The sequence below is a fragment of the Choloepus didactylus genome, chromosome 7 (genome assembly GCF_015220235.1).
Source record: "Choloepus didactylus isolate mChoDid1 chromosome 7, mChoDid1.pri, whole genome shotgun sequence".
In the NCBI taxonomy this organism is placed as follows: domain Eukaryota; kingdom Metazoa; phylum Chordata; class Mammalia; order Pilosa; family Megalonychidae; genus Choloepus; species Choloepus didactylus.
In genome coordinates this window covers 121930350-121955203 of record NC_051313.1, presented here as the reverse complement: position 1 = coordinate 121955203, position 24854 = coordinate 121930350, and the positions used below count along the sequence as shown (strand labels likewise).

Genomic DNA, 24854 nt, shown 5'->3' with positions numbered 1-24854 from the left:
GACCAGATGGCTGGGGTCTAGGCCTCTCCGGGACTGAGGCCTGTGGGACTTGGGGAGGCCCCATAGACAAATGCACTCCAGGACTCAGGATTGTGCTATTTCTGGATGGGCAGGTGTGCACATTCCTACCTTGCCTGGGGCAGCAGATAATCATGGGGTACCTTGAGGTGCTTCTCACTGGAGGAGCCTCTCATATCTTTGGCCTCAGGACATGCTCCAGAGAGTCCTGACAGACCCCAGGCAAGAGCCTGCATGATCCTGGCCACCAAGGATAGAGTTTTGCACAGCTCCAGACTCTCAGTAGCATCCTCTTTCTCTGGCTTGGTCCTGCCCCCAGAAAGACCTGGCTTCTGTGCCCTTGGAGCTCAGTCCCCAGCTCAGCATCACCTTGGTGAAGACAAGAGCAGCTCCCCAGGGAGGTGAGTTGGGCAGGGATGTCCTACCCCAACCTTTGTCAATTCCACAATTCCAGTGCCACCCTGCTGACCCCAGCAGTCCCTGCCTTTGTCATGAGTATTTTTCCAGAGCTAAGGTGGGTGAACAGGCCCCACAGAGAGCCTAGGATGGGTACCTCCCTTCATTCCTCTCTCAATTATCCTGGTCTGCTCGATTCCAAGAAGAGAAGCCAAGTGTTAGTTCCCACTAACAGAAGCGAAGGGGAGAGCTCTGTGCACCTCAGACTTCTCTTGATCTAGGTTAGTGGCCCAAGATCATTTACAATGAATACAGGCAACGTCTTGCTTTTCTGGTTGATAATCTCACATGAGTCCCTGGCTGTGCCAGGCAGCCGAGGGGATGCAGCCAGCGGTGAACATGGGCTTGTCTCTAGTCTGAGCCTTCTGAGGACGTCTGTATAAAGCCTCAGGGAGGAATGGGCGCCTAAAAGATACAGGCCTATCCTGGATTCAGGAATACCATGGCCCTGTTTACCAAAAGTCCTTGGCCAAGTGGAGAAGATACATGTGTTTTTAGGACCAAAGAGGCACCTTCTCTGAGATGGTACAACTGCATCTCAGGTAAGCCTTAACTGGAAGAAAAATATAACCTGCTATAGGTAGCAGCAGGAGAACACCTCAGTAAAGTTCACACCCACGTCGTCAAACCATGTAGAACACAGTAATTGGGAGTTCACCATAACTGCTCAGAATTCAACGACCTTATCCTCCATTTAAGAGGAATTTCTATTAAAAAAAAAAAAAAGTATGGGGCAATAGATGTCAATCCATAAGTAATAGTTACAGCATTCAACATAACATCGGGACTGGGTTGCTTAATAAAAGGAAGGCTCAGGCGTGGGATTAAAAAAATAACAAAATGTTATGCTTGTTTTCTTCCTTAGACTGATTAAATAACAAACACAGTCATCCAGAGATAGTTTAAGGGTTATAGTGCCAATGCAAATAGAAAATCCTGTGGCAAGCCTGCCCCTTTCAAACTGCAGGGAGAAACTGCAGGCTTCTTAAACATCCCACCTCCAATTTAGGGAGGAGCAGGGGCAGGGAAGAAAGCAGAAGGGATCTGACCCTCATGTGGCTCAGTTACCTAAAGAGACTTTATATTATTTCATTGGCCTGTCAGCCCTCAATCCTCACACTCAATAGTTGTGCTATTTGTGCAATAAATGTCATTAAAATTGGCAAGAATAAACAAATGTGTTGCAGCAGAGGGTCTCAACACACTCCTTTTAGAACACGTCAGACCGTGCAGTATTCTTGTACCACAGAAGTACTGTGCCTGGAACCCAGCACAGAGTTCTTTGCTATGTGTGATTGTAAATTCCTCACTCTGGGAACCACACCTTTAATGAAGAAACCCACAGACTGGACTGCCTGAGAAGAGGGCAACTAGGATGGCGGACGTCTTTGAAATCCTGCTGCAGGGTGGCACAGATGAGGGAATCTGGTGGGTTTGACCCTGAGGAGATGGGGAGTATAGGAGAGCCGCCTTCTGAATGTTAGGATTGTGGTGGGGTCTCTTCCCCTCCTATGATCTCTTCCCCTCCTATGGTCTCAAAACTTCAGTGCGGTCAACCCTCATGTTGCTGCAGAGCCCATCTTTCATTTCACCCCAGATCTGAATTTCCACCTCCTTGCAAGGGCTCTCCCTGCACCTTAAACCTCCCCTGTGGACACAGCCCTGCTCATCGCTCTCCTTCCTCTGTTCCCAGTCAGACCGCTGGCCCTGTCACAAGGTCAGTTCACGTCTGAAATCAGAGCTTCTGCTAAGTCTTCAGGGTGGGAGGCTGACACTTCCTCTCTCCTTCCAGCAGCAACATGCTCTGGTCCAAAGTTGGCACAGGAGAGCTCCTAGGCCCAGACTGCCGGAAATTCACGGGCTGACATCACCAATGCACAAAACCATCTAAGGTGGGCCAACTACTTCCATCTGTCCTCACCACTGACGGATGGGGAAGCAGTGGGTTGCTGCACCCAGAGGCAGGCTATCAACGTGATCCATTCTGAAGTCAAATCTTAGAAAAATTTTCTGCTTAAGAACTGTGGTAATGAAGGTTCTTACCCATAACCACGTTTTTCCATCTTGATGTATTTGGCACTTACCACAGTAACTGACACAAAACAGGTACTCAATTCCCGTTGTCATGCTAAACTGAGCCATTTTAGAGAGGCTGTGTACTGATGTGACAAAAACCTTAGGGCTATATTGTTAGGTGAAAAATGCAAGGTACAGAACAGTGTACTAAGCATGCAAAATATTGCTTAATAACAAATATCCAAAAAATTTGCATTTGCTTGAACATTGAAAGGATACACAAGAAACTAATAAAAATGTTTACCTGTGGGGTAGGGATGGGGGTAGTGGCAGATGGGATAGGTAGGAGTTGTGGCGGTTATGGATCTTCTTGATATTCACCATTTATATATTAATTTTTGTACCAAGTGAATGTATAACTCTTTAAAAAGTTAAAATTAAATTATATATTTATTTTATTTTGATGACAGCATTTTGTCATAGTTAAAAGCATTACTGGAAAATTGGAAGTTCTTCTTCCCATTTCTCTCTGTGGTCACATAGTCTTTCACTTTTATTTCTTCTAGGTTCACAGTGGACCAACAAGATATACCTGAGTCTCTGACATTACAACTCCAGTACCCGCCACTGTGTCAGTCTAGAATTTCCTTTTGTTTTCCATTCTGCCGTTCCACTTATTAAAATTTCTCTGCAGAATTTTCAAGCTTGGCTTTTAGCCCCTTGAACATAGTGAATATGTAGTCTGTGACTGATAATTCCCTTGTTAGCCGTCCCTCTGGGACATGGTTTCTGCTCTTCTCACTCCTGGTGTCTTGTCTCTCTGGTGCCTGACTACTTTGCTTGTGTGCAAGATATATTTTAAAAAGTCTTTGAAGGAAGAGTTTGAGGCCCAGGATGATAACTTCCTCTCCAAAGGATTTTTATTTGTTTTTGACACTGGCAGTCTAGAGGCACTTATAAACAAGTTCAAAAGCTTGAGATATTTGGGGCCTGGGACCCTCACTTCCAGTGCTCTTAGGCTGCCAAAAATGCAGCTTGGATTCTTAGCTCCCTCTTCAGGATCAGCAAATGCCCCTGGAACAGAAGCAACCCCTGGTTCCAGGCCCGCCTCTACAGAGTCCCTTCCTTTCCCAAATTTTGGCCCTGCAATTCATCACTAGCCCTTTGAAATTTTTAAAAAAGGTACTTTAAAAATATTTTATCCAGTTTTCCAAGTTGTCTTCACTTGGAGGGTGGGTCTGAGTTGCTCAGCCCTCTAATGGAAGCCAAAACCCTTCTGAGCCAGGCCTCAGGTTTTCAGTGGTTTGTCCTTTGGACCTCAGTTTTAAGAAAAAAAAATTGTTTTTCTTTAGAGTCTTCATGGACTCTTCTTGCAAACATACATTGGCCCTCTCCCCTCCAAGTTAGGCCTGGAATAGAATCTTGCCTCCTATACACCTAATATTCCACAGGAACTGGAGTCAGGACTGTCCTTTCCAGGCTCAGACACAAAAGGCCCGTATGCACAGACGTTCAGGCAGAGCCTCTGAAGTGCAGGCAGATGCCGCAGCTTGGAGAATTCTAGCTTCAGTGTCAACAGCAGCGTAAGGAGCTGCTCTCTGGCATAAAGGCCCCTGATAGGTCTCAGTTTGCAGACCAGGATGTGACAAGGAGATTGGAGCTGCAGTCAGCTCTAGAGGCAGAAAGAGTAGCCAGACAGAAAACACTCAGAGGTGCTGAATGATGCATTAAAAACCTGTAGGCCAGCTAAGGTCTCCATAGACCCCTCTCTTAAACAAGGCTTTTTCATTCCATTGGTTTGGGGTAAACTGCTCCCAGGGCTTTTCCAGTGGATTGGTATAGGGGTGGCTTGAAGGACTGGGGGTCCTCAGGGGAAATGTTTGGAGGCTGGTTTTCTCAGGCTGCTCTGTTGTAGGAATTCAAGTGTTAATCTTTTCAGGGCCACTTACAATAAGTACTTGCTTTTGGTGACCACTGTCAGAGGCCTTTGAGGGCCTTCCTTTCATGGCTGGGCCTCGGCTTCCCTATCTGTAGAATGGGGCAGGAGAGAGGCGCGGGAGAGAGATGAGGCACCGGCGCCCGGATTGAAGTCCGCAGGGCCGGGGGAGCCTGGAGGAGGCGGCGCGGAGACCGGCTGGTGGCGGGAAGAGGGAAGTCCGGCCCAGGCTGCGGGCTCAGCTGGGCGCCCGGGTCAGTGCTCGGAGAGGCAAGACGTGCTGCCTCCCCTGCAGCGGCTTGGCGGGGAGTGGGACTGCTCGATAGGCGGTTGGGGAACGTTGGGGTGGTTGGGGAACGTTGGGGTGGTTGGGGAACGTCGGGGTGGTTGGGGCGCGGGCGAGGGGATGAGCGCTCTCAGGGGGACGCGGAGCGCGCGCGCGCACACGGAAATGAGGCAGTTTTTAAAAGCCATGTTTCAAAAGCATCTTTTTTGAGGTAATCCTGATTTATGTTGCTCCACTTTGGGCAGAGGTGTATTTTTTGTCTCAAAGCACAGATCTGATCACGAAAGCCAAAAAACGCTGGGGAGGTGGGGCTGGAAACATACCAGAGCCCGGACGCCTGTCGGTGAAGACTTTGCGCAGATCCTGGTGTTCAAGCCTCGCTCCCGGCGTTCCCGAGTCGCTGCAAAGAAACAGTAAATAGAGCCTGAACACATGCAGCTGCAGCTCCTTGTTAAGGGACAATCTGAGGGCAAATTCGGGGAGGGGGATGCACTTTCGGCAGGGGCTGGAGAGACTGGAGTGGCGGGAACTCGGCTTCTCGCCTGTCACTCCGTCCTGTGAGTCTGGCCAGCCAGCCCTCCCAAGCAACTTGTTGCCCTGTCAACTCTCATTTAGGGCTTCCTGATGGAAAACTGAGCCCCATCTGTGGAGTCTGTCTGCACTGCACTCTCATCGCCTAAAATCTGGGTTGGGGGCGTTGATTTGTGCCACATCAACGAGAAATTTTGAAAATTTTCAGTGTGTTTATATGGTTCATTCTCCGTCATCAACTGATTATCAAAATATCCAGGAGCCTATTCATTACTTATATTTAAAATTTGTGGGAGGCTCCAGGTCTGTGGTGCTTGAAGCTTATAGGATTTGCGGCCCTCTTGAAGAAAACAGGATACAAAATTAGAAATATAAAATTAGGAACCAAAGTAAGTATTTACTTAGGATGAGAAAAACAATGACAACAAAATTTTAAAAGCTGAGGAATATCAAAAACATTTAAAAAATCCAGAAAAAATATTTTAATTAACTGCCTGAACCACTGCTATATTTTTCCAACATTTTTAGCTCTATGTTTTTGACTGCCTCTTCATATGCAATGTGTTTTCTCCAGTGAGAATTAATAATTTGATTTTTCCTCTAGTATGGTTAATCAAAATTTATTCTTTATCATTCAAATTTTAGAAAAGTTAATTTCAGTTTCACAACATATTATTGGTAATAACGTAAAATTTCAGGTTGCTAAATTTGGAGAAACCTCTGTCAAGCATTTCTTATGTGAGCTCTAAGATTTCAGAAATTTCAAGATTTCTTGGGTTGTGACTAGCCTTAAATAGTCTTTAAATTTCTAAAGGTCTTTAAGCGGTTTCTTGTGAAGCCCTTATTGTAAAGGTGTAGTATGAATTCTAGATTATCTTTATAGATGACAATATTTCATGCTAACTTAAGAAATTTTTTTGAAGGTTTCAGTTGTTTATATAGTTCATTCTTCATTAATTGCTCATCTAAAAATCTAGGAGTCTATTCATTGTCTTTAAAATTTACCCCTTCCTTTTGATAAATTACTGATTTTGGCTTGATCTGAAAAAGATTTTTCTTCCAATTCACTTTTTTTAGTTAGGGAAGTTGTATGTCTAGAGAAAAATCATATATAAAATGCAGAGTTCCCGTATACCACCTTATTATCAACACCTTACATTATGTGGTACATTTGTTATAATTCATGAAAAAACATTTCCAAATTCACTTTTTAATGTCAGAATAATCTCTATTGATTTCATATAGAAATATGTTAAAAACAATTTTATTGTATGAGGTATGTATAATTAAATATGTTGCTATGTTAAATATATTTCTGAAGAAAACTTCCCTTTTGATTAAACATTAATGAGAACAATCCTCCACTTTAAATTTTCTGCATCTGAGGGTTGGGAGGATTTATTGGTTCCATGGTTCACAGACTTATGGTGCATCATGCCACAAGACAGGTTCTTATCATGACATGTCCTCTGGACCTGCACTTTAGTCCCTGATGCCAGTGACTGTCTCAGTGGGTGGTAGGAGGGTTGCTGGAAGCCATTCCTCTACCGGGACAGCTAGCAATAGTTTGACTATAGAAGGAAGTGATTGTGAACTACAAAACGTCCCTTAATAAACCCAAACAACGTAAGCCCAGTTCAGTTTTCCCTTAGCCAGATGCCCAAAATGCCACCTGATCCAAGGGAAAAGGTGACAGAGGGAAGTTGAAGTGTGAAAAGACAGTAGTCTTAACTGTGGTTAAAATATATTACTTATAATTAATAAAGAAAAAAAATTTTTTAAATATAAAAAAATGAAATATATTACTTTTGCAAATTGTAGAAAATATTATGACCATGTGAACACATTGCTAAGGCCCCTCCCAGGACCTTGGTTAGGGCCACTGCAAGGGAGGAGCTTCATGGCAGATGCACCTCTGCCCACCCCAATATGACAGCAAGATTGTCGCTGAGGTCTTTTCTCTGCTGGGCTCCCAATTCAGGCTGACACTCATGCTCAGCCTCACGTAACTTCACTCTGTGCACCTGCTGACTCCTTTTGACTCTTCTCCATGCCCCAGTGAGCTTGGAATTGGAAGCTTATAAATTCCCCTACTTCAAGGAAGTGGGTAATTGTGTAGCCCTATCTTTTTGTTGAGGTGGGTGTGTCCAACCTAGTAATGACAGTAAGCAGGTTACTCATACACATTCCATTCCAGAGGTGGCTTCATTCCTTTCTACCAGGTCCTTTTCTAGCCAAAGCATCCATACAGGTCCATCTGGCTGTACTTCTCAGGGGCAGCAGTTCTGAAGAACTCAAAGATTCTTTATTTTTTATCAACCTGGTGAATAGCACCCTCAGTACATTTTGGGCTGTTTCTTCCATGCCACTGGGTAGAGTTCTGGTGGGTCTTCACCAAGATCTTGTCAGGTTCACCAGCAGCTCCAAAGTTCTCTGCTGAGTTCTCCTTGTCTCTTGAGTCTCAGATCTTGAGGCTCCCTGTTTTTCTGAGAACCACATCTACAAACAGACAGCCTAGTACCTTTTCTGTGATTTCTCTCAAGTGCCTCACACACAAGTAGCTTCATTAAATAGAAAGCATTATTTGTTTCCTGAAGATCCAGGGATAGTGTTGAGGAATGCTGGACTAGAAGATGGGCTTCATCAAAGTGCAGAATCACAGAGCAGGTAATTTAAGGTTCAATATCAGACATTTCTTTTCTTAAAAATTCTTCGGCTATTTTCTACCACAGGACATTTTTTACAAATAAATTTATTTTCTCTCTCTGCCTCCTGCTACCCTTTGGGCTCTGTCTCTCTCCTGGGCTATCCCTAAACATTTTCATAATTTTAGCCCCATCCTCCCACCCATGCAAAAAAAATTCTACACACTTCAAGGCTGTCTTTCCACAGCCAGACCAGTTTTTAAGCCACTTTTTTTTTTTTTTTTTTTTTTTAGATGAAAAATGCCAGTCTCAGTGCCTGGAGGCCAAGAGGTGAAAGGAAAAAGCCTCATCTTTCTTGGGAGATGGCGCCACCTGCTGCTCACTGAGAGACAGTTGCCAATGGCTGAGGCTTCCAAACATGCAGCTGAAGGATCCTCACCACCTCTGCTGTGGGCAAGAGGGCAGATAATCCAGGTAAAAATAATTTAGACGCTACATTGAACTCAAGATGATGACAGGATGTCCATGTATGCACAGGAATTTAAGCTTGAGAAGGAGGTCAATAACTGTGCAGGGGCAGAGTAGGGATCTGAACCTGACTCATCTGTCTTCACAGTCCATGTAGCTCCACCTCGCTGTGCCACGAGAGTGAACGTCCTTTTATGGATGGCTGGAAAGGTGAGAGGGAACTGAGGAGTCAGCGGAGGAGACTTTCAAGGAGGGGACTGCTGGTGATGTAACGTTTCAGAGTTGTCACTTAGGATCTAGGATAAGAAAACATCACAAGGATGCGAGTTTAGGATTTAGTTGGAGACCTTTGAAAGAGTGGCTTAAGATGTCCAACACTGGGATAAGCATTGGAAAGTATGCAAAGACGAGAAAACACAGATCTGTGACTCATGGAGCTAAGTATCAGCCAAAGTCAGGAAAGTTGGCAAAAATTAAATGGTAATAAATGATATAGTCATTCAGGAAAGGGAGAGAAGCATCTAGAACTGCAAGCCCCTCTGACAACTTTGTGCAAATTGGAATGTGCTCTTCCCCTTCCTCTGGACCAGGGCTGCCCTGTGCCAGGGCACATGGCTTGTCAAGCAAAGTGTAGGCTGAGTATCAGTCCCCACTCATCCCATTGGTCGTCTGCTCTTATACAGTGAACAACCTGACCAACTGAATATGGAGCACTTGGGAGGATGACGACTGAGTAATTAGGAAGGTTTTATGCAGGAAATGGGGACTTAAACTGGGCCTTGACTGATGTAAAGGGTTTAAAGTTGCTGGAAGGAGGAGGTAGGAGGTCCTTTCTCCTGGGGAGTGTCAGAGGAAAGACAGGAAAGAAGCAGTGAAGGAAAGGGAAAAATCACTTGTCTCTAGTCTCCAATATTTTGAAGTGGGTGAAATTAGGTAAAATCACTTATTCAAAAAATTACTGAACACCTGCTATGTGCAAGGGGCTTTGCTGAGTAGACTGTGAAGCAGGGGAATAATAATAATCACTAGCATCTGTATATTGGTTTATAATTTATAAAACACGTCCATACCCAGTCATGACATTCGATCCACTGTCCTGTGAAGGGGCCGAGGTTGTGGCTGTTCCAGAACATGATGCTCCAAATCTCTAGAATTAGGAGCATAATCCAGATCTTCTGACTAGTCCAGAATTCTTTTCATCCGATCCACTATTTCTTCCTCTTCTTAAATTTTTAAAAATTTAATTGTGTCTAAATAGATGATACACTTAAGTGGCTTGAAATTAAAATGATACAAAAGGGAATGCAGTGAAAAAGTCTCCCTTCCTCCCCTGTTCTCCAGCCATCCCTCTACAGAGGCAACCAGTGTTACCAGTTTCTTAATGTACCTTTCCAAAGGCACACTTTGCATAAAAAGCAAGTAAGTATGTGTTTATTCTTCTCTCAATTAAAAATAATACTATTTTATAAGCACCATTATGTACCTTGCTGTTTTTTAATATAATAAGTCACCTTGGTTATTAATCCAATAGCGAAGTGTCCCGTCACTCCCCTCCCCCACCCCGCATTTTACGGCTGCCCAGTGTTCCACTGTATGGCTGTAGCTAGCTTATTCAGCGTGAAAGCCATGGATGAGCATTGGCTTGCTTGTAAGCTTTTGCTATTATAAACATTGATGTAATGAATAAACTCTTGGGTATCTTATTTCACGTATGTGTGAGTATATCTGTAAGTTAAATTTGTAACGATAGAATTGCTAGTTTCAAAGAGAATGTGCATTTGCAATTTTGAAAGAGAGTACCAAATTGCTACTCCTCTAAAAGAATACTGTTAATTTACATTCTCATCAGCAGTAAATGGCAGTGCTGTTGATCCACATAACCACAACCCTGTGTTAACAAACTTTTTGATTTCTGCCAATACGTGGGAAAAATACTATTTCATGCCGTTTTAATTTGCATTTTCTTTATGTGAGTGACATTGAACATCTTTTCATGTGTTTTAGAGACGTTTTGTATTTCTTTTTGTATGAAGTGTCTAGTCATTTTCTTTGCCCAATTTTCTACTGGGTAGTTAATTTTTTTATTGTAAGAGCTCCTTATACATTAGGGAAATTAGCCCTTTGATTTTGGTGGTAGTTATAAACATGTTTTCTTTTTCCATTTCTATTTGGTCATTTGTCTCTTGACATTGCTTTTGTAGTTTTTTTTTTTCCATGCAGATTTTTTTTTAATATGGTTGAATTTATCTTTCTCTCCTTTTACGACTTCTGTGTTTTGATTGTACTTAAGTCAGTGTTTCTAAATACAGTGATTTCCTGTCTTCAATTGCTCAATAAGCCAACAGGAAAATCAAGAAAAGTACCTAAATAGTTATAGTAGAAGTTATCATATGATCAGTACTCTAAGGTGGTACAGAGTGCTTTTTCTTCATTTGTCTATCCATCCATCCAATTATCAATCTATCTGTCTGTCTGTCCATTCACCTATCCATTCACCAAGACTTTACCAGATTGTTTCTAAGGGCAAGGAAAGGTCTGAAGAGAGATGGTATTTTGTGGTGATTGAGCACATGGGCTTGGATGACACCCAGATCTGAATCTAAGCTCAACCTTTACTCCTCTGTGGCCTTGGGAAGGTTACTTAATCTCTCTACATTGTTTTCTCCCCTCTGATCCCATGAGATATGACAGAAGTGCAGAAGGTGGAGGGGTTAAGGGTTAGAAGTTGAAGAACAGATGTAGCTGTGAGTAGCTAAGGGAAGATTGTAAGATGAGTATAATGCCAGGATTAGTGATTTCAGGTGGTGAAATCTGGATTCTGACAAGGTCCAGAGAGTGGCCACTGGGGTGGGTAACAAAAGGATAGGTCACTGGATAGGTCAAGGAACTGAAGGGCCTGGGTGTTGGTTTGTCAACCTGAAATCACCCAGGATGGTGGCAGGACATGGGTTGGAGAGAAACCTTTGAGATGGGCACCAAGTCCTCAATGAAGGGAGGTGACTCCACAGGAAGAAAGAGGTAGAGAGTGGACAACAAGAGGTATTTTTATAAGGGTCTGTGTAAGTGTCTTAGTTTTCCAGGCTGCTGTGACAAATACACAATGGGTTGGCTTAAACGATGGGAATTTATTGGCTCGTGGCTTTGAGGCTAGGAGAAGTCCAAAATTGAGGCAGCATCAAGGTGATGCTTTCTCCCCAAAGTCTGTAACATCCTGGTGCTGGCTGCTGGCAAAACTTGGGGTTCCTTGGCTGGTTTCCCTGCTTCACTTCACATGGCAATGTCCTCCCCTTTCTCTTCCAGTTCATTGACTTCTAGCTTCCTCTTCATGGCTTTCTGTTATAAGGCCCTCTAGTAATCTGGATTAAGACCCAGACTCATTCAGTTGGACCACACCTTAACTAAAAGTAATATCTTCAAGTGGTCCTATTTACAATGGGCTCACATCCACAGGATTGGAGATTAAGAGGACGTCTACATTGGGGTACATAACTCAATCTACTGTAGTAAATAATGGTATTAATTGCCAGGAAGTGGTGATACAGAGTGAGGAAGGTGCCCACCCCAACATGAGCCTGAGATTCAAGGGATGTGGAAAACTGAGTGTCTCCTTTGAGAAGAAAGTCTAGGAACTGTGACTTTGGGGAAAAACTATTTTTTAGTAGCAACCACCAGCAGACAGTGGTAAAATGGGATTGAGGAAGGAGATTATGAGGTGAGATTTTCACCAAGAGCCTCAGTCCTTCTAAAGCCTCAATTGGTAGCCCTCATTGACTGTATCCTCTATGGGCTCCTCTAGTGTCAGTGACAGGACCAGCCTGACCAGGGGGAGTTGGAGAGCAGTGGGGTTGGGTGGTTGATGTTTCAGCATCAGGAGTAGATGCCTTGGCTCTGACTCTATGCCACTATATCCTGAGATTCTACAAGCTGGAGTTCCAAGGGTCTTCTTTCTGTGACTTGATCCTCAGTTCCTGTCATATTTACCCTGAAGGTGCCAAGACTTTGCTCCTCCCTGTGAGCAAACAAGCCACACCCTGCACAAACTAAAGTCCATCTCTTCCAGCCGCCCTAGGTCAGTCATCCCGCCATGGAGAGTTTCATCTTCCCAGCAATCCAGTGTTTCCGGGAGAGGGTGGGCCCTTTCACTGCTCTCCCAGTTCCACTGACAAGGAGCATACATATTTGACATGGTTTAAAAAGAATCGTTCACCTGCTGACCACCTCCCCAGGTCTGGAACCAGAGACAACGACCTGTCTGTAGCAGGAAAAACTGAGGTAGGAGACTAAGAGTGTTTCAGGAGGGGGACTAGGCAAGAGGCATAGGGTTGAGGGAATGAAAGTGACTGAATCGTGTTTGAGGGAAGTAGGAGGAACTTCCTTCTCTGGATCCTCTCTGGAGGTGGTTTGAAAGAAAGGGACATGGGGGCTTTGAGCTGTGCACAGGTCTCTGGTTCGCTCTGGGTGCTCTTCTCTTTCCCTTTCCCTTTCATTGTGGAATCCTTATGGCCCTGGAAAGGAAGTTGGTTGGGAGAATGATGAGCTGAAAGGGATTGGTAGTAAAAACCAATATGAGTAGCCAAGTTCTCAGAGCATGACTATGAGCCAACTAGTGTCATAATTGGGAGAGGAAAATCCAAAGTCCTGTCAAATTCTCTGGACTGAGAGCAAAGCAGAGAAGACTTGCAACTTGGAGGCGTAGGTTGCTTTGGCTTCTGATCGTGGCACTCTGGACTTCTAATCTTTTTTTTTTTAAATTTTAGTGGCATATATACAACCTAAAATCTCCCCCTTTAACCAAATTCAGATATATAATTCAGTGGTGTTAATTTCGATCACAACGTTGTGCAACCATCACCATCATTCATTACCACAAGTTTTCCATCACCCCCAACAGAAAGTCTGCACCAATTAAGATTTAATTTCCTATTGGCATTTTAGTTTTGAGCTGTAATAATATTCATAGAATGATCTTGAAAAGAAAATAGAACTGCTTTTTGTTTGTTTGTTTGTTTGTTTTTGAATTACCTTCTTCATCCAGTTGTTTGACAATGAAGAGTGACTTCAAGTTTAGCAAATACAAGGAAACCAGAAGGTACATCTCAAAGTGATGCGGTATTTCTGAAACTTATACAGAACCAGGATTTGGGTTGCCCATGCTACATCTCCCTTAATGGAGAGTAGACAGTTGCCTGAAGTTGGAAGGCTGAGACATGTCCCCTTGGTTGTTCCAGGGCTGCCTCCTTCCATCTGGGCCATCTTTTCTGGGACCGTCTAGTGCAGCAGGCCTTCTGAGACCCCTGTGGAGAAGGAGTCTGGCGGGGTGAGGTGGAGGCCATGGTCCCTTTGCAGAAGGACATCCAGGAGGAGAGCATCTGCCCCATCTGCCAGGAGCATCCGAAGGAGGCTGTGAGCACCAACTGCAAACACCTCTTCTGTCGTGTGTGCCTGGCCAATCACGTGAAGGCCTTGGGCTCAGGAAATGCTCTCCACTGCCCCATCTGCCGGAAGCCCTGTTCTGAGGAGGTGCTGGGGGCAGGCTATGTCTGCCAGCTCCACCAGAAGAAGGTGAACTGGTTCTGTGAAGACAGCTGCCTTCTTCTGTGTGTGGAATGCCTGGCATCCCCTGAGTGTCACTCTCATCAAGAGCTGACCATTGAAAAGGCCATCAGTCACTACAAGGTAAGGCCAGGTAATCATGGCCAGTCCCCTGCCACCATCTCCCTGAGTTACGCCTTCCTGCCTCCATGTTCTTCATGGCTGGTATATCATAAAGGAGCCATAACTGATTCCTTTTTGTTTGTTTGTTTCTTCTGCTTCATCCTATTTTGAACTCGTTTTTGCTTTTCTGTGCATGTTTTGCTATTGATGTTAAAGTTTCATTGCATTTATGTGAATCTGTTTAAGAAGGATAATGTCACTCTGATGTCACATTCTTAGGAAGCACAAGTTACTTTCAGTTTGCTCATCTGAAGAATGAAGGAGTTGGACTAGATAATGCAAAACTCTTTTTAATAATAAGGCTTTATGGCTGCTTTTTGGTTGATAGTACTAGAAGTTTTGTTAGAAATGTAGTCAGGTTTACCTATGCTAATAGTTATCCTGCAAATATATTGAAACATAGAAATTAGTACATGATTCTCTCTTTCTCTTCCCTCTTCTTTCTTTTCTTCCTTCCTCCCTCCTTTCCTTCTTTCCTTTCTTTCTTATTATAGTGACTATTTTTACCATATTTTATTTAGCTTTTTCAATCATAAAAATGTCATGCTTTGGTAATAAATCCAAACAACACTGAAAGTTATGAAGTCAAAACAAAAATTTTTTCTCCCTGACTCTCTCCTTTCTTAGTTCCCAGAGGTAATCATTGTTAGATTTTTGTGTATCCTTCCAGAAAATTGTGTGTATGTGTACATTCTGGGGGAAAAAAAACACAAAAATACTGTTTTTTTTCTGCAACTCATCTCTATCATCTAGAAATGTCTTGGACATTTTTCCAATTGCGCATCAGTACATATAGATCTTCTAAATTCTTTTCAACAACTGCATGGTATTCAATTCTATGAATGTATCATAAATTGACCAACACTTGGGTTGTTTCCAGGTTACTGTTTTGTTTTGCTTGATTATAAATGTTGGTCAGGAGACTTTTATCCATCTGAAGATTCACTGTCTGTTTTGCCTAGCATCAGGCCATAAAATCTACATGATTGCATCAAAACATTTTATCTGTTGGATAACAAGTTGTACTTGTTATGTCTAACATAACATATTTCTTACCCTGTTATTGATTTTTTTCATTGAATTTTTGGGGCAAAAATTTTGGAAAAATTTACATTTAAATCCATTCTAGATACATATTTTAAAATATATATATTTTAAAAATATAATCTCCATGTCCTAAACAATAAAAAATTTGTCTAATATGATTATGTCATTCCACTTTTATTTTTAAAAGATTACTAATTTATAACATTTGGAATTTAATGTGTCATTTTATATGAAGGATGATTCCATCTTAATTTTTCTCTATTCTGGTGTCCAATTGACCCCAAAACATTTGTAAATAGTGAGTCTTTTAACATCTATGTGTTGTGTCTGGTTTGACATAAATTAAATTCTTGTAACAGTGGAATTTTTTTGACTCTCTAATCCATTGATTATTTTTGTGCCTGAAAATTATTGTTAAATAGTTTTAATACGTGTTTCTTTATGGTTTATTTTAAGATTTAACAGCATCCTCACCATTTAGTAATTTTTTATAATCTGATGGTCTTGCCAACTGTTCTTTCAAAAGAATGTTCTTAGGCAAGTCTTCTAAGTTTTATAGAGCATTCTCTGAGGTTTTAATTGACATTGCATTAAATTTGTGGATTCCTTTAAGAATCATAACTTTCAACCAGCAGCATGATATATCATTAAGCATTTTCCTTTGTGTTTCTGAACCAGATCTTAAGTTGTTTTTAAGTCTCGTGTAGCTATTTGTATTATAAGGTTGGTTGTTTAGTAATTGGTTCTTGTAGATTGAAATGAAAGTTTTTCCTGAGCTTATATATTTACTCATATACCCTTTGGGTTAATCTCCTGACATTTTCAAGAAGCACAATCATGTGGATATTGTCAGGTTTAGTGATCAGCATCATTTTTTCCTCATAAAATAAAATGGATGACGTTTCATTCTTTTCTGTGTTTTTGGGACACTTTTTGTTCTGTAAGGAGCAAGCTTTTTGAAAATTGGCACTTTTTTGTGACTTTATCAGGACAAATTGTCTATTAACCACTTTTCTTTTTATTTATTTGTTAACATTATTAACATTTTTTATTGAGGTGAAATTCACATAACATAAAATTAGCCACTTTATAATGAACAATTCAATGGCATTTAGTGTGTACATAAGGCTGTGCCACCACCCCTCTGTTTGGTTCCCTCTTTTCTACATTTTGTTAGTATGCTGTTTGAGAATGAATTTCAATATTGGTAGGTTCTCAGCTTTTATCACTACTTAATGCCTTTTTTTCAATTTTTCAACAGTAATATCATATTTTATCTGCTATCTGACAGGAGCACAAGCTTTTAAAAATATTCGTTAAGACAAGACAGGTCTTGGACTATTCCCTATATTGCAATTTTCTTTTTTTTTCCCCTAAGGAATAGTTTTGGCAGAAAAAAGATTATAGACTTTTGCTTTTTAATTCTAACGAGGGCCTTATTCACAAGATATGCCCCCACTAAATACTACTTCAATGAAAAAAATGGATGAATACATTTGCTTTTTAAAAGCAGAGAACTTTATCCTATTCAGTTGACTATTATAAATGATACACTTGCATTATCTTCAATTGTTCCATTTCATTTAACTTTATTGCTGTTATCTTTACTTTCTGTTTCCATTTACACAGTGTCTGTAGTTGACCTATAAACTGTTTATTAAAATTGAAACTGCATCAGAAGATAGGAATACGGCTTTTTGAACAGGGTTTTAAGCCCAGTTCTGATTTTGACAGGCAGAAATAAATAGAGGTTATTCCTGGCTGAGGGAAGTAAAAGAGAAATGAGGACGAGTGGCTGCATGGGGTGTGTTCAGGGAACAGCGAGCAACCCTGTTTGGCTAGAGTGTGGTGGGCACACAGGGAGGACAGAGAGAGAACACTGGAACTGTCAGTTAGGGTTAGGTAACAAACAGCCCTGGGTGCTGGGGAAGGAGTTAGGGCCTATGTTAGCTAATGGAAGAGTCATTTCGAAGAGAAGAGATGAAAGATAAAAGATGAAATATGACCGAGAATTCAAGCTGGATGCCAGGCAGAATGGTGGGTCCAATGACAGAAATATGGAGATCAAGAGGAGAGGGGTTGCAGAAGAGGGTGGGGAAGGGGCTGGTGGGTTTGATTTCTCCAGATTGGTTTTGAGCTGCCAACAGGACAGTAGCTCTCAGTTGGAAATGCAGGACTGGCTGTTAGGAAAAAGAACTGATTTGGGAATTATGATAAAATCTGAAGCCACTGGAGTGGAAAGCTAAGGGCATAGTGTGGAGCTAAAAGAGGGTTAAGGAAACAACCTTGGGAAGGCTCCCATTTACTGGAAAAACAAAAATGCAAAGGGGCAGCAGTGGGAGGTGCAAGGTCAAGGTAGCAGGATGTGGGGGAGCCTGAGGGCAGAATGACCTCAAAGAAGAGGAGACTTGAGAAGAAGGCACCAACAGATTTCATGACTGGAGATCACTGATGACCTTGGAGAAAGGGGTTTCAGAAGAGTGATGAGAAACAAACGAGATGGCTGAGGAGTGAAGGGGAGGTGAGGACAAGGGGACAATTAGAATGAACTACTGCTTTGATAAGTTCAAGGGTGGAGAGAAAGAGTAAGTAGTGGATGTGATTCTGAAAACCTTGTGGCTCACACTCCTTTTATCCAGTGTATGGACAGATGAATAGAAAAATGGGGCAAAAGGTAAATGAATAATAGGAGGGGGGAGAAGGGGTATGAGATGCTTTGGGTATTCTTTTTTTACTTTTAATTTTTATTCTTATTTTTATTTTTTGGAGTAATGAAGACATTCAAATATTGATTATGGTGATGAATACACAACTATATGATGATACTGTGATCAAGTGATTGTACACTTCAGATGATTGTATGGTATGTGAATGTATCTCAATAAAATTGTATTTTAAGAAAGCATTCCCCATAACTGCCAACAACAACAAAAACACCATCAGCAATAAAATCTCAAACATTTTGTCTAATATTTGACCTAATATATGAAGGACTTAGTTAATCAAACACACACTTCAGTTAATAGCACATCCCTATCTTTATTCCATAAATCCCTTTCTTGTTAAATTTGTTTGTTCCATTTTATCATCATTCCCCACTTCATCTTTTCTCCACTGTCCCATAGAAACCATTCTAAAGTGTTTGTCATCTTTTTATTTATGGATGGTCTGGTAAAACACATACTGCTGTGCTGGGTGTTTTTATATCTACTTTACACAATTATATTATAGGCCTCATTCTTTCTCTTCCTTTTCCACTTTACACCATGTTTTTGAGATCAATCCATTTTTGTGTCTTCAAGTCCATTGTTTTGACAGCCGCATGGTGTTGCATAGTGGGATGTGTCAGATTTTATTTATCCATTTCCCCACTAATGGACCTTAGATGACTCCAACCTCTGCTACCACAAACAATGCTGTAGTATGCAGTGCCTCTTAGAACCTAAGGGAGGAATTCTCTGGGATATTTGTCCAGAAACAGGTCCATTGGTTCAGAGGAAAACACACTTAGGGGAATACCTGGGAAGGCTATGCCAGTGACATCTTACCAGCATGCCTTAGGGTTCTGATATCCCCTGCACTCCCCTCCACTCTGGGCATTATCCCGTTGTCTGAATTTATCAATTGGATGGGTGTCAATTAATATTTCATTGTTGTGTTAGTTTCCATTTCTCTAACCATTAATGAGTTTGCATATAGATTCACGTGTTCTCTTTTCTCTGAATTGACTCTTCCCCTTGTTTGCATATATTTTGTTGGATTCCTGTCTTCCTCTTGTCGATTTGTAGGTTTTCCTTTTTATGTTCTACATATATGCCTCTTGTTGATTTTAGATACTGCAGATATCTCCTAATCTTTCTCTGGTAAATTTGGTCCATGGTGTTATCATTCAACAGAAATATTTGATTTTGATGCAATCAAATCAAACAATTCACTCATGGTTTGTGCTTTTAGGGGGTTGTTTAAGATATCTTTCCCTACCCCTAGGTCACAAATTTATTCTCTAACATTTTCTATTAACTTTATAATTTTACATTTCATGCTTAGGTCCTCAATCCATCTGATGTCTACCTTCACATATAGTTCTAGCTAAGGATCTGGTTTTATTTTTTCTGTCATTGTAAGCCAGTCTTGGTAGCACTACCTTCCACACATTCTGTTCCTTCCCCGCTGACTTAGGACTATCTTTTCTTTTTAAATTCCATTATAAACATGGTTCTGCCCTTGAGCCCTTTCTTCTTTTTGATTTTCTATTTGTTCTTGCACCAGTACCATACTGTTTTTATTAACATGTCTTTGTATGACTTTTTATGTGGTAGGAAAGTATATTTTATAACTAATCTAACAAAGAATCACAAGAAGAATGTTTCTGGAGTCTTTTGTTGACTTCCTCCCTTTATTTTACTTTGATTTGTTAAAGGCCTATGTTGATATCAGCTTTGTTTATTTTTGCTTCCCTCATAGTTTACTAAAAATCTGAAAGCAAATTACTTAGAACCTGAAATAATTCATTATATCCTTAGCTTCAAGAAAACATGACTCATTCAGATACTAATTTAAGGTTTAGAGGGAGAATACATGCCTGCCTGGATTATGGGTTTGCAGCTAATGAAGGACTCTTGTTGTCCATCCCAGCCAGGGCCAGAGAAGAGCAGTAACACAGGCTTTGCATCTCCTTTTTATTTTTATTTTTTTTAACATTTTTTAATTGTGAAATATAACATATATGTAGAAAAGTGATAAATTTCAAAGTATAGTTTAACGAGAAGTTATAGAGCAAATTTCAAAGTATAGTAAGGGTTACAGTTCCACAATTTCAGGTATTTCCGTCTGGCCATTCCAATACACTAGAAACCAAAAAGAAATATCCACACAGTGATTCAGTAATCATAACCATTTGTCATATCCCAACTTCTCTGTTACAACTCCTCCTTCTCATTTGTTCATTCTTTCAATATTCAGGGATATTTGGGCAATGGCCATTCTAAGTTCTTCATGTTGGAAGGAGTGTCGACATTAAGGGGTAGGGGAATGCAACTTGTTGATGTTCTGGGAGAGACTGGTACCTCTAAGTTTCAGGGCTTATCTGGCATAGGAACAATCTGGAAGCTTTAAGTTTCTGAAAAATAAACTTTATAAGTAAGACTTTTATAGAGTCTTAGATAGAGCCCTGGGTTTTCTTTAGGGTTTTCAGGAATACTATTGGCTGGCACTTGGCATATCATGGCAATTTGCTATATCTGGCTGAAGCTTACATAAGAGTAACCTCCAGAATGACCTCTCAACTCTATTTGAGATCTCTTAGCCACTGAAAACTTGCTTTGTTACATTTAGTTTCCCCCTTTTGGTCAAGAATGCATTCTCAATCCCATGATGCCAGGGCCAGGCTCATCCCTGGGAGTCATGTCCCACATTGCCAGGGAGACTTAAACCCCTGGGAGTCATGTCCCATGTAGTGGGGAGGGCAGTGAGTTTATTTGCAGAGTTGGCTTAGAGAGAGAGGCCACATCTGAGCAACAAAAGAGCTTCTCTGGGGGTGACTCTTAAGCATGTTTACAAGTAGGCTTAGCTTCACCATTACAGGAATAAGTTTCATAAGGGCCAGCCTCAAGATTGAGGACTTGGTTTATTCCATTGGGAGTCCCAAATGCTTGAGAGAATATCATGAATTTCCCAGGTGGAGAAGTTTAATAGTTCCATATTTTTTCTCCAGTCCCTCAAAGGACTTTGAAAATACTTTTCTATTATCTGCCCAAAATACTCTGGAATGTATCAGCGTATTACATTAAGCTATACAGAATCACCAGATCTCATTCCCTATTCCAGGCTCCATGTATTTGGGTTGTTTAAATAAACTGGCCAGGCAGGTTAAATTAGATAGTGTGCTACAGAACATTTAAATTTTGGACAAAATAAACATCTCTTCCTTTGGTCTCACACAGAAGTTGAAGTTTTGAAATACAGACAATATCATCCTTTACCCTGTATTCTGATTTACCTTAGTCCCAACCAGATCAGCTTCATTCATGTCTCTAATTGAAGTCTGATCTCTTTTTCATCTTCTTTAACATTTGCTGTAAGGAGTAATGCTGACTTTCAGAGCTGCAGATCTCTAAATCTGAGTCTTAGGTGTCACACAGGTACCTATAGATCCAGGGAACTACCAGGTTATACACAAAGAGCACAGCATCTCAGAATTTAGAAATAACACTTAAAACTCAGCAATAAATGTGACTGCTGTAAGAGCTTACAATCTGGGCCCTAATTTTCATGTAAGCATTTTCTAAATGAGACCATACAATATTTATCCTTTTGTTTCTGCCTTATTTTACTCCACATAATGTTCTCAAGCTTCATTGACCTCATTGCATGCCTTATGACTTCATTCCTTTCTGTATCTGCACTATATTCCATCATATTTGCTTCCATTTTAAGTCCATTCTCTCCAGACTGACTTCATCTGTTAATGCGAAGTAGTGAGAATTGCCAGAAGTTCAGCATATATTTAGACCCTGGGAGAAAAGTACGCTGAAGTCAATTAGAAATGGTTCTGTTACTATCTGTTATTTTCATGTAGTTAAACCTTGTGTGTGTGTGTGTGTGTGTGTGTGTGTGTGTGTGTGTGTGTGTGTGTGTAGTTAAAACTTTTTTTTTAAATTACTGATCGATTTTTCTCCATTATTATCCATTAAATAAATCCTCACGTTCTTTAGCTCAAGCATGATGCTTTGAGGGCTGCCGACTTTTAGGCAGAATTAGGCTTTAGCCTCATCCTCGGATCGGGACCCCCATCATGCTTCATTGAGTGCCTTGCAGTAACTGCCAGTCTGACAAACGGGTGTGTCTGTCTTCAGGAACGACTTACTCGCAGGATCAGGAAGCTCAAAAAGGACCTCAAGGAACTTCAGCAGCTCAAGGCTCAGGAGGAGAAGAAACTGCAGGATGTACAGGTGGGTTTCTCAGGTTCCTGGGAAGGACTACCGCGGAGGCCTCAGGGGCCCTTCCTGCACATTCCGGCAGCCTCTCTGTCTCTGGAGCAGCTGGATGTGGTGGAAAATATCAACGAGGCAGATGACCTGGGTTTTGGGCCCAGCCTCAGGGTTTGCTAAGTGGCCTTGGGCAAGTTAAGCCCTCTTATCTTCATGTGATTTAAGATATTAAATGAACACCCATCCTGTTCTACCTGACTCACGGTGAGAATCCAAGGAGACAGGTGCCTCGTCAATTGAAAATGCTGCCGAAGCCATAGGTCTCCATCTCTGTCTGATAGTCCACTTTCTATTCTTTTTGCTCACATGTGTGGGGCTCTCTCCTCACCTATGACTTCAAGGGGACTAAAAGTGGTCCGTGAGAATCTAGAGCTGAGTGGTGTGTGCATGTGTCTGCATTCATGATATCTGTGGATGTTCGCAAAAGTGTGAAGGGGGAAAGGGATGTGTCCCTGCATGAGTGAGGAGCACACTGCTTCTGCAGTACCTGAGACCTGCAGAGCCAACACCATGACGGAGAGGGGACTGAGGAGTCAGCGTTCTGTGCAGGGCCAGGAGGGAGCCCCTCCTCTGTACTTTCAGGTAGACCTTGGGAGCCACCCATTGGCAGCTGAGCTGGAGAGCCAGCACCAAGCCTGGGGGCAGTGGGAGGACCTCCCTCAGCAGCCGCTGGGCCTGCTGGAAGACATCTCCAGGGCGATAATGCAGCATAACCTCCTGATCACTGACATGGAGAGGATGGCCAGGGATCTGGATGCCAGCATGCTGAAGGTGCACACCCTGAGACACCCTGCTGGGAGGTGGAAGAGGGGGAGGTACCCTGGGTGGCTTGTCTAAGACCACATAATGCTACTGCAGCAGAGTGGGGTGAGGAAGAGGGGTGCCTTCCTCTCCAGTTCTCAAGTGACACCCAGGGTGGCCTCCAAGAGTGGGTTGGGAGGGCATTTGGAGGTGACTGCAACCTGAAAATGGAACATGAATTTCAGTCTCTTTCTTTCCTAGGATGCCAGTGACTTACTGAACAGGTATGACCCCGTCTCCCTTCTCCCATGTGCAAACACATGCAAACCCACAAAGACACACAGGTGTCTGCCATGCACCTGTGCTTTATCAAGGTCAAGGAAACCCATGCCTCAGTTAACTTTTTTATCTTCATGCTATGTGGCCAGTGAAAGAGTCAACAGACTATACTGAAGGATTTATTTATTTTTAGGAGTGATCTACAAAAATTAAAAATTACAGGCCATTCATCCTGAGTTGGAGAAGAATTCTACGAATCACTTTTTCAGCCACCCACAGCAGTTCTGACCTGTTCATCCCTCATCTCAGACTGACATCAGGCCTCCTCTCTCTCCATCCTCCAACTTGTCCAGACCGCCTTGGGTGTACCCAGTGCATGTCCGCCTGCCATCTCCTGAGCATGTCTGTTTCCCTCACCCTCACAGCTGTGACCTGATGCCTGATCCTCTGACACTTGGACAATGGCCACAGCCTCCTTCCAGAACCAGGCTCATGTTTGAGGTTCCCTATGCAGAGGTCAGGATCCCTGATCTCCAGGACCACTTGTGAGATGTCCATTTGTCTGTGAACTGTTGGTGCACACATGTCTCACAATCTCGTATTAAAATAGGAGCTCCCAGGTGTATGGATGGCACAAACTCATCAGTGGTGATGCCATCTCAGCACATGAGCCTGGCATTGCAGAAGGAATATTCCTTCTAGCACCTGTCATCTGTACCACTCAGCTGGCATTATTTATCATCGTTGTGGTGGAGAGACTCCAGGGTTGCCCGCATGAGCCTGGCCTCCCAGTATTTGAGCACTTGAATATGCGGGAGGACCTGTGACTTGCTTCTAGCCAATAGACTATGCTAAAGGTGATGGACTGTCATTCCTTTGCTTAGGTTACATTAAAAGACAAAGGTGATGAGCTGTCACTCCAGTGATTGTGTTGCATTATATGAGACTCTTTCTTGCTGGCAGAGACTTTTCTCTGGCTTAATGAAGTAACTGACCATGTGGCAAGGTCCTGCAGGCAGCCTCTAGAAACTGAGAGCAGCCTCCAGCCGACAAGAAACATGGCCTCAGTCTTGCGGCCATAAGGACGTGACTTGTGCTAATTACCTGAGGGAGCACAGATGCGGCTACTTCCCCAGTTGAGCCTCCAGATGAGAACTCTGACCAGCCAACATCTTGTTTGCACCTAAGGAGAGGACTCAGCTACGTCATGCCCAGACTTCCTCTCCACAGAAACTGCGAGATAGTAATGTGCGTTGTTTTAAGCCGCTTAGTTTGAGGTAATTTTTACACAGCAATGGATAATTAATACTATTGTATTTAAGGTATTTATGCAGATGTCACATTTCTTTGGATGATCATGGACTGTACCCTATCTTTGGGCCCCTAATGTCTAGGATAATACCTGGCTCATTGTTAGTGTCCAATAAAATTTATTAAATGGATGTGTGACTCTTCTTGATCTTACCTGTTTGAAGAAGGGAGTCATCCAAGCATAGCCAGTTAACTAATATTTGTTGAGCCCTTGCTAATATAGTCCACTATACTATACCAGTCTCTGAGGGACATTAAAAAGAAAGCATGGTTACAAGGAGCTGTGGGGAAAAGAATAAAAATGCAGGAGTCAGACAAGTTCAAGTCCCATTTCTGACACCTAATACCTCTGTGACCTTGGGCAAGTTTCTTAGCCTCTCTGGACCTCAGTATTAGCTCCTTTAAAATTGGGATAA

The 24854-nt window shown here is 42.2% G+C and overlaps 1 protein-coding gene and 1 long non-coding RNA gene across 3 annotated transcripts; both read left to right on the top strand.

Annotated features, from left to right (window-relative positions):
* Window positions 1–2275: 2275 nt before the first annotated feature.
* LOC119540920 lies at window positions 2276–3193 on the top strand. Its single transcript, XR_005218124.1, has 2 exons — window positions 2276–2366; window positions 3057–3193. It is a non-coding gene; the product is annotated as an uncharacterized LOC119540920 (long non-coding RNA).
* Window positions 3194–8321: 5128 nt separating this feature from the next.
* TRIM40 (tripartite motif containing 40) lies at window positions 8322–24523 on the top strand. 2 transcript variants are annotated; one of them, XM_037844815.1, is made up of 6 exons: window positions 8322–8362; window positions 13585–14032; window positions 21973–22068; window positions 22690–22878; window positions 23110–23132; window positions 23321–24523. In XM_037844815.1, the coding sequence occupies exons 2-6, from the start codon at window positions 13688–13690 to the stop codon at window positions 23361–23363; spliced, it is 696 nt and encodes a 231-aa protein (XP_037700743.1). In that variant the 5' UTR covers window positions 8322–8362; window positions 13585–13687; the 3' UTR covers window positions 23364–24523. The 2 variants fall into 2 exon arrangements, with proteins under 2 accessions (XP_037700743.1, XP_037700742.1); XM_037844814.1 differs by lacking the exon at window positions 8322–8362 and adding an exon at window positions 9759–9775.
* The last annotated feature ends 331 nt before the right edge of the window (window positions 24524–24854 follow it).

Excerpts from the sequence above, each read along its gene's own strand:
- TRIM40 (XM_037844815.1), top strand. The coding sequence starts at position 13,688 with ATGGTCCCTTTGCAGAAGGACATCCAGGAGGAGAGCATCTGCCCCATC. Across the intron at positions 14,033-21,972 it reads AGGCCATCAGTCACTACAAG|GAACGACTTACTCGCAGGAT; the intron begins GTAAGGCCAGGT and ends GTCTGTCTTCAG. Across the intron at positions 23,133-23,320 it reads GCCAGTGACTTACTGAACAG|GAGTGATCTACAAAAATTAA; the intron begins GTATGACCCCGT and ends ATTTATTTTTAG.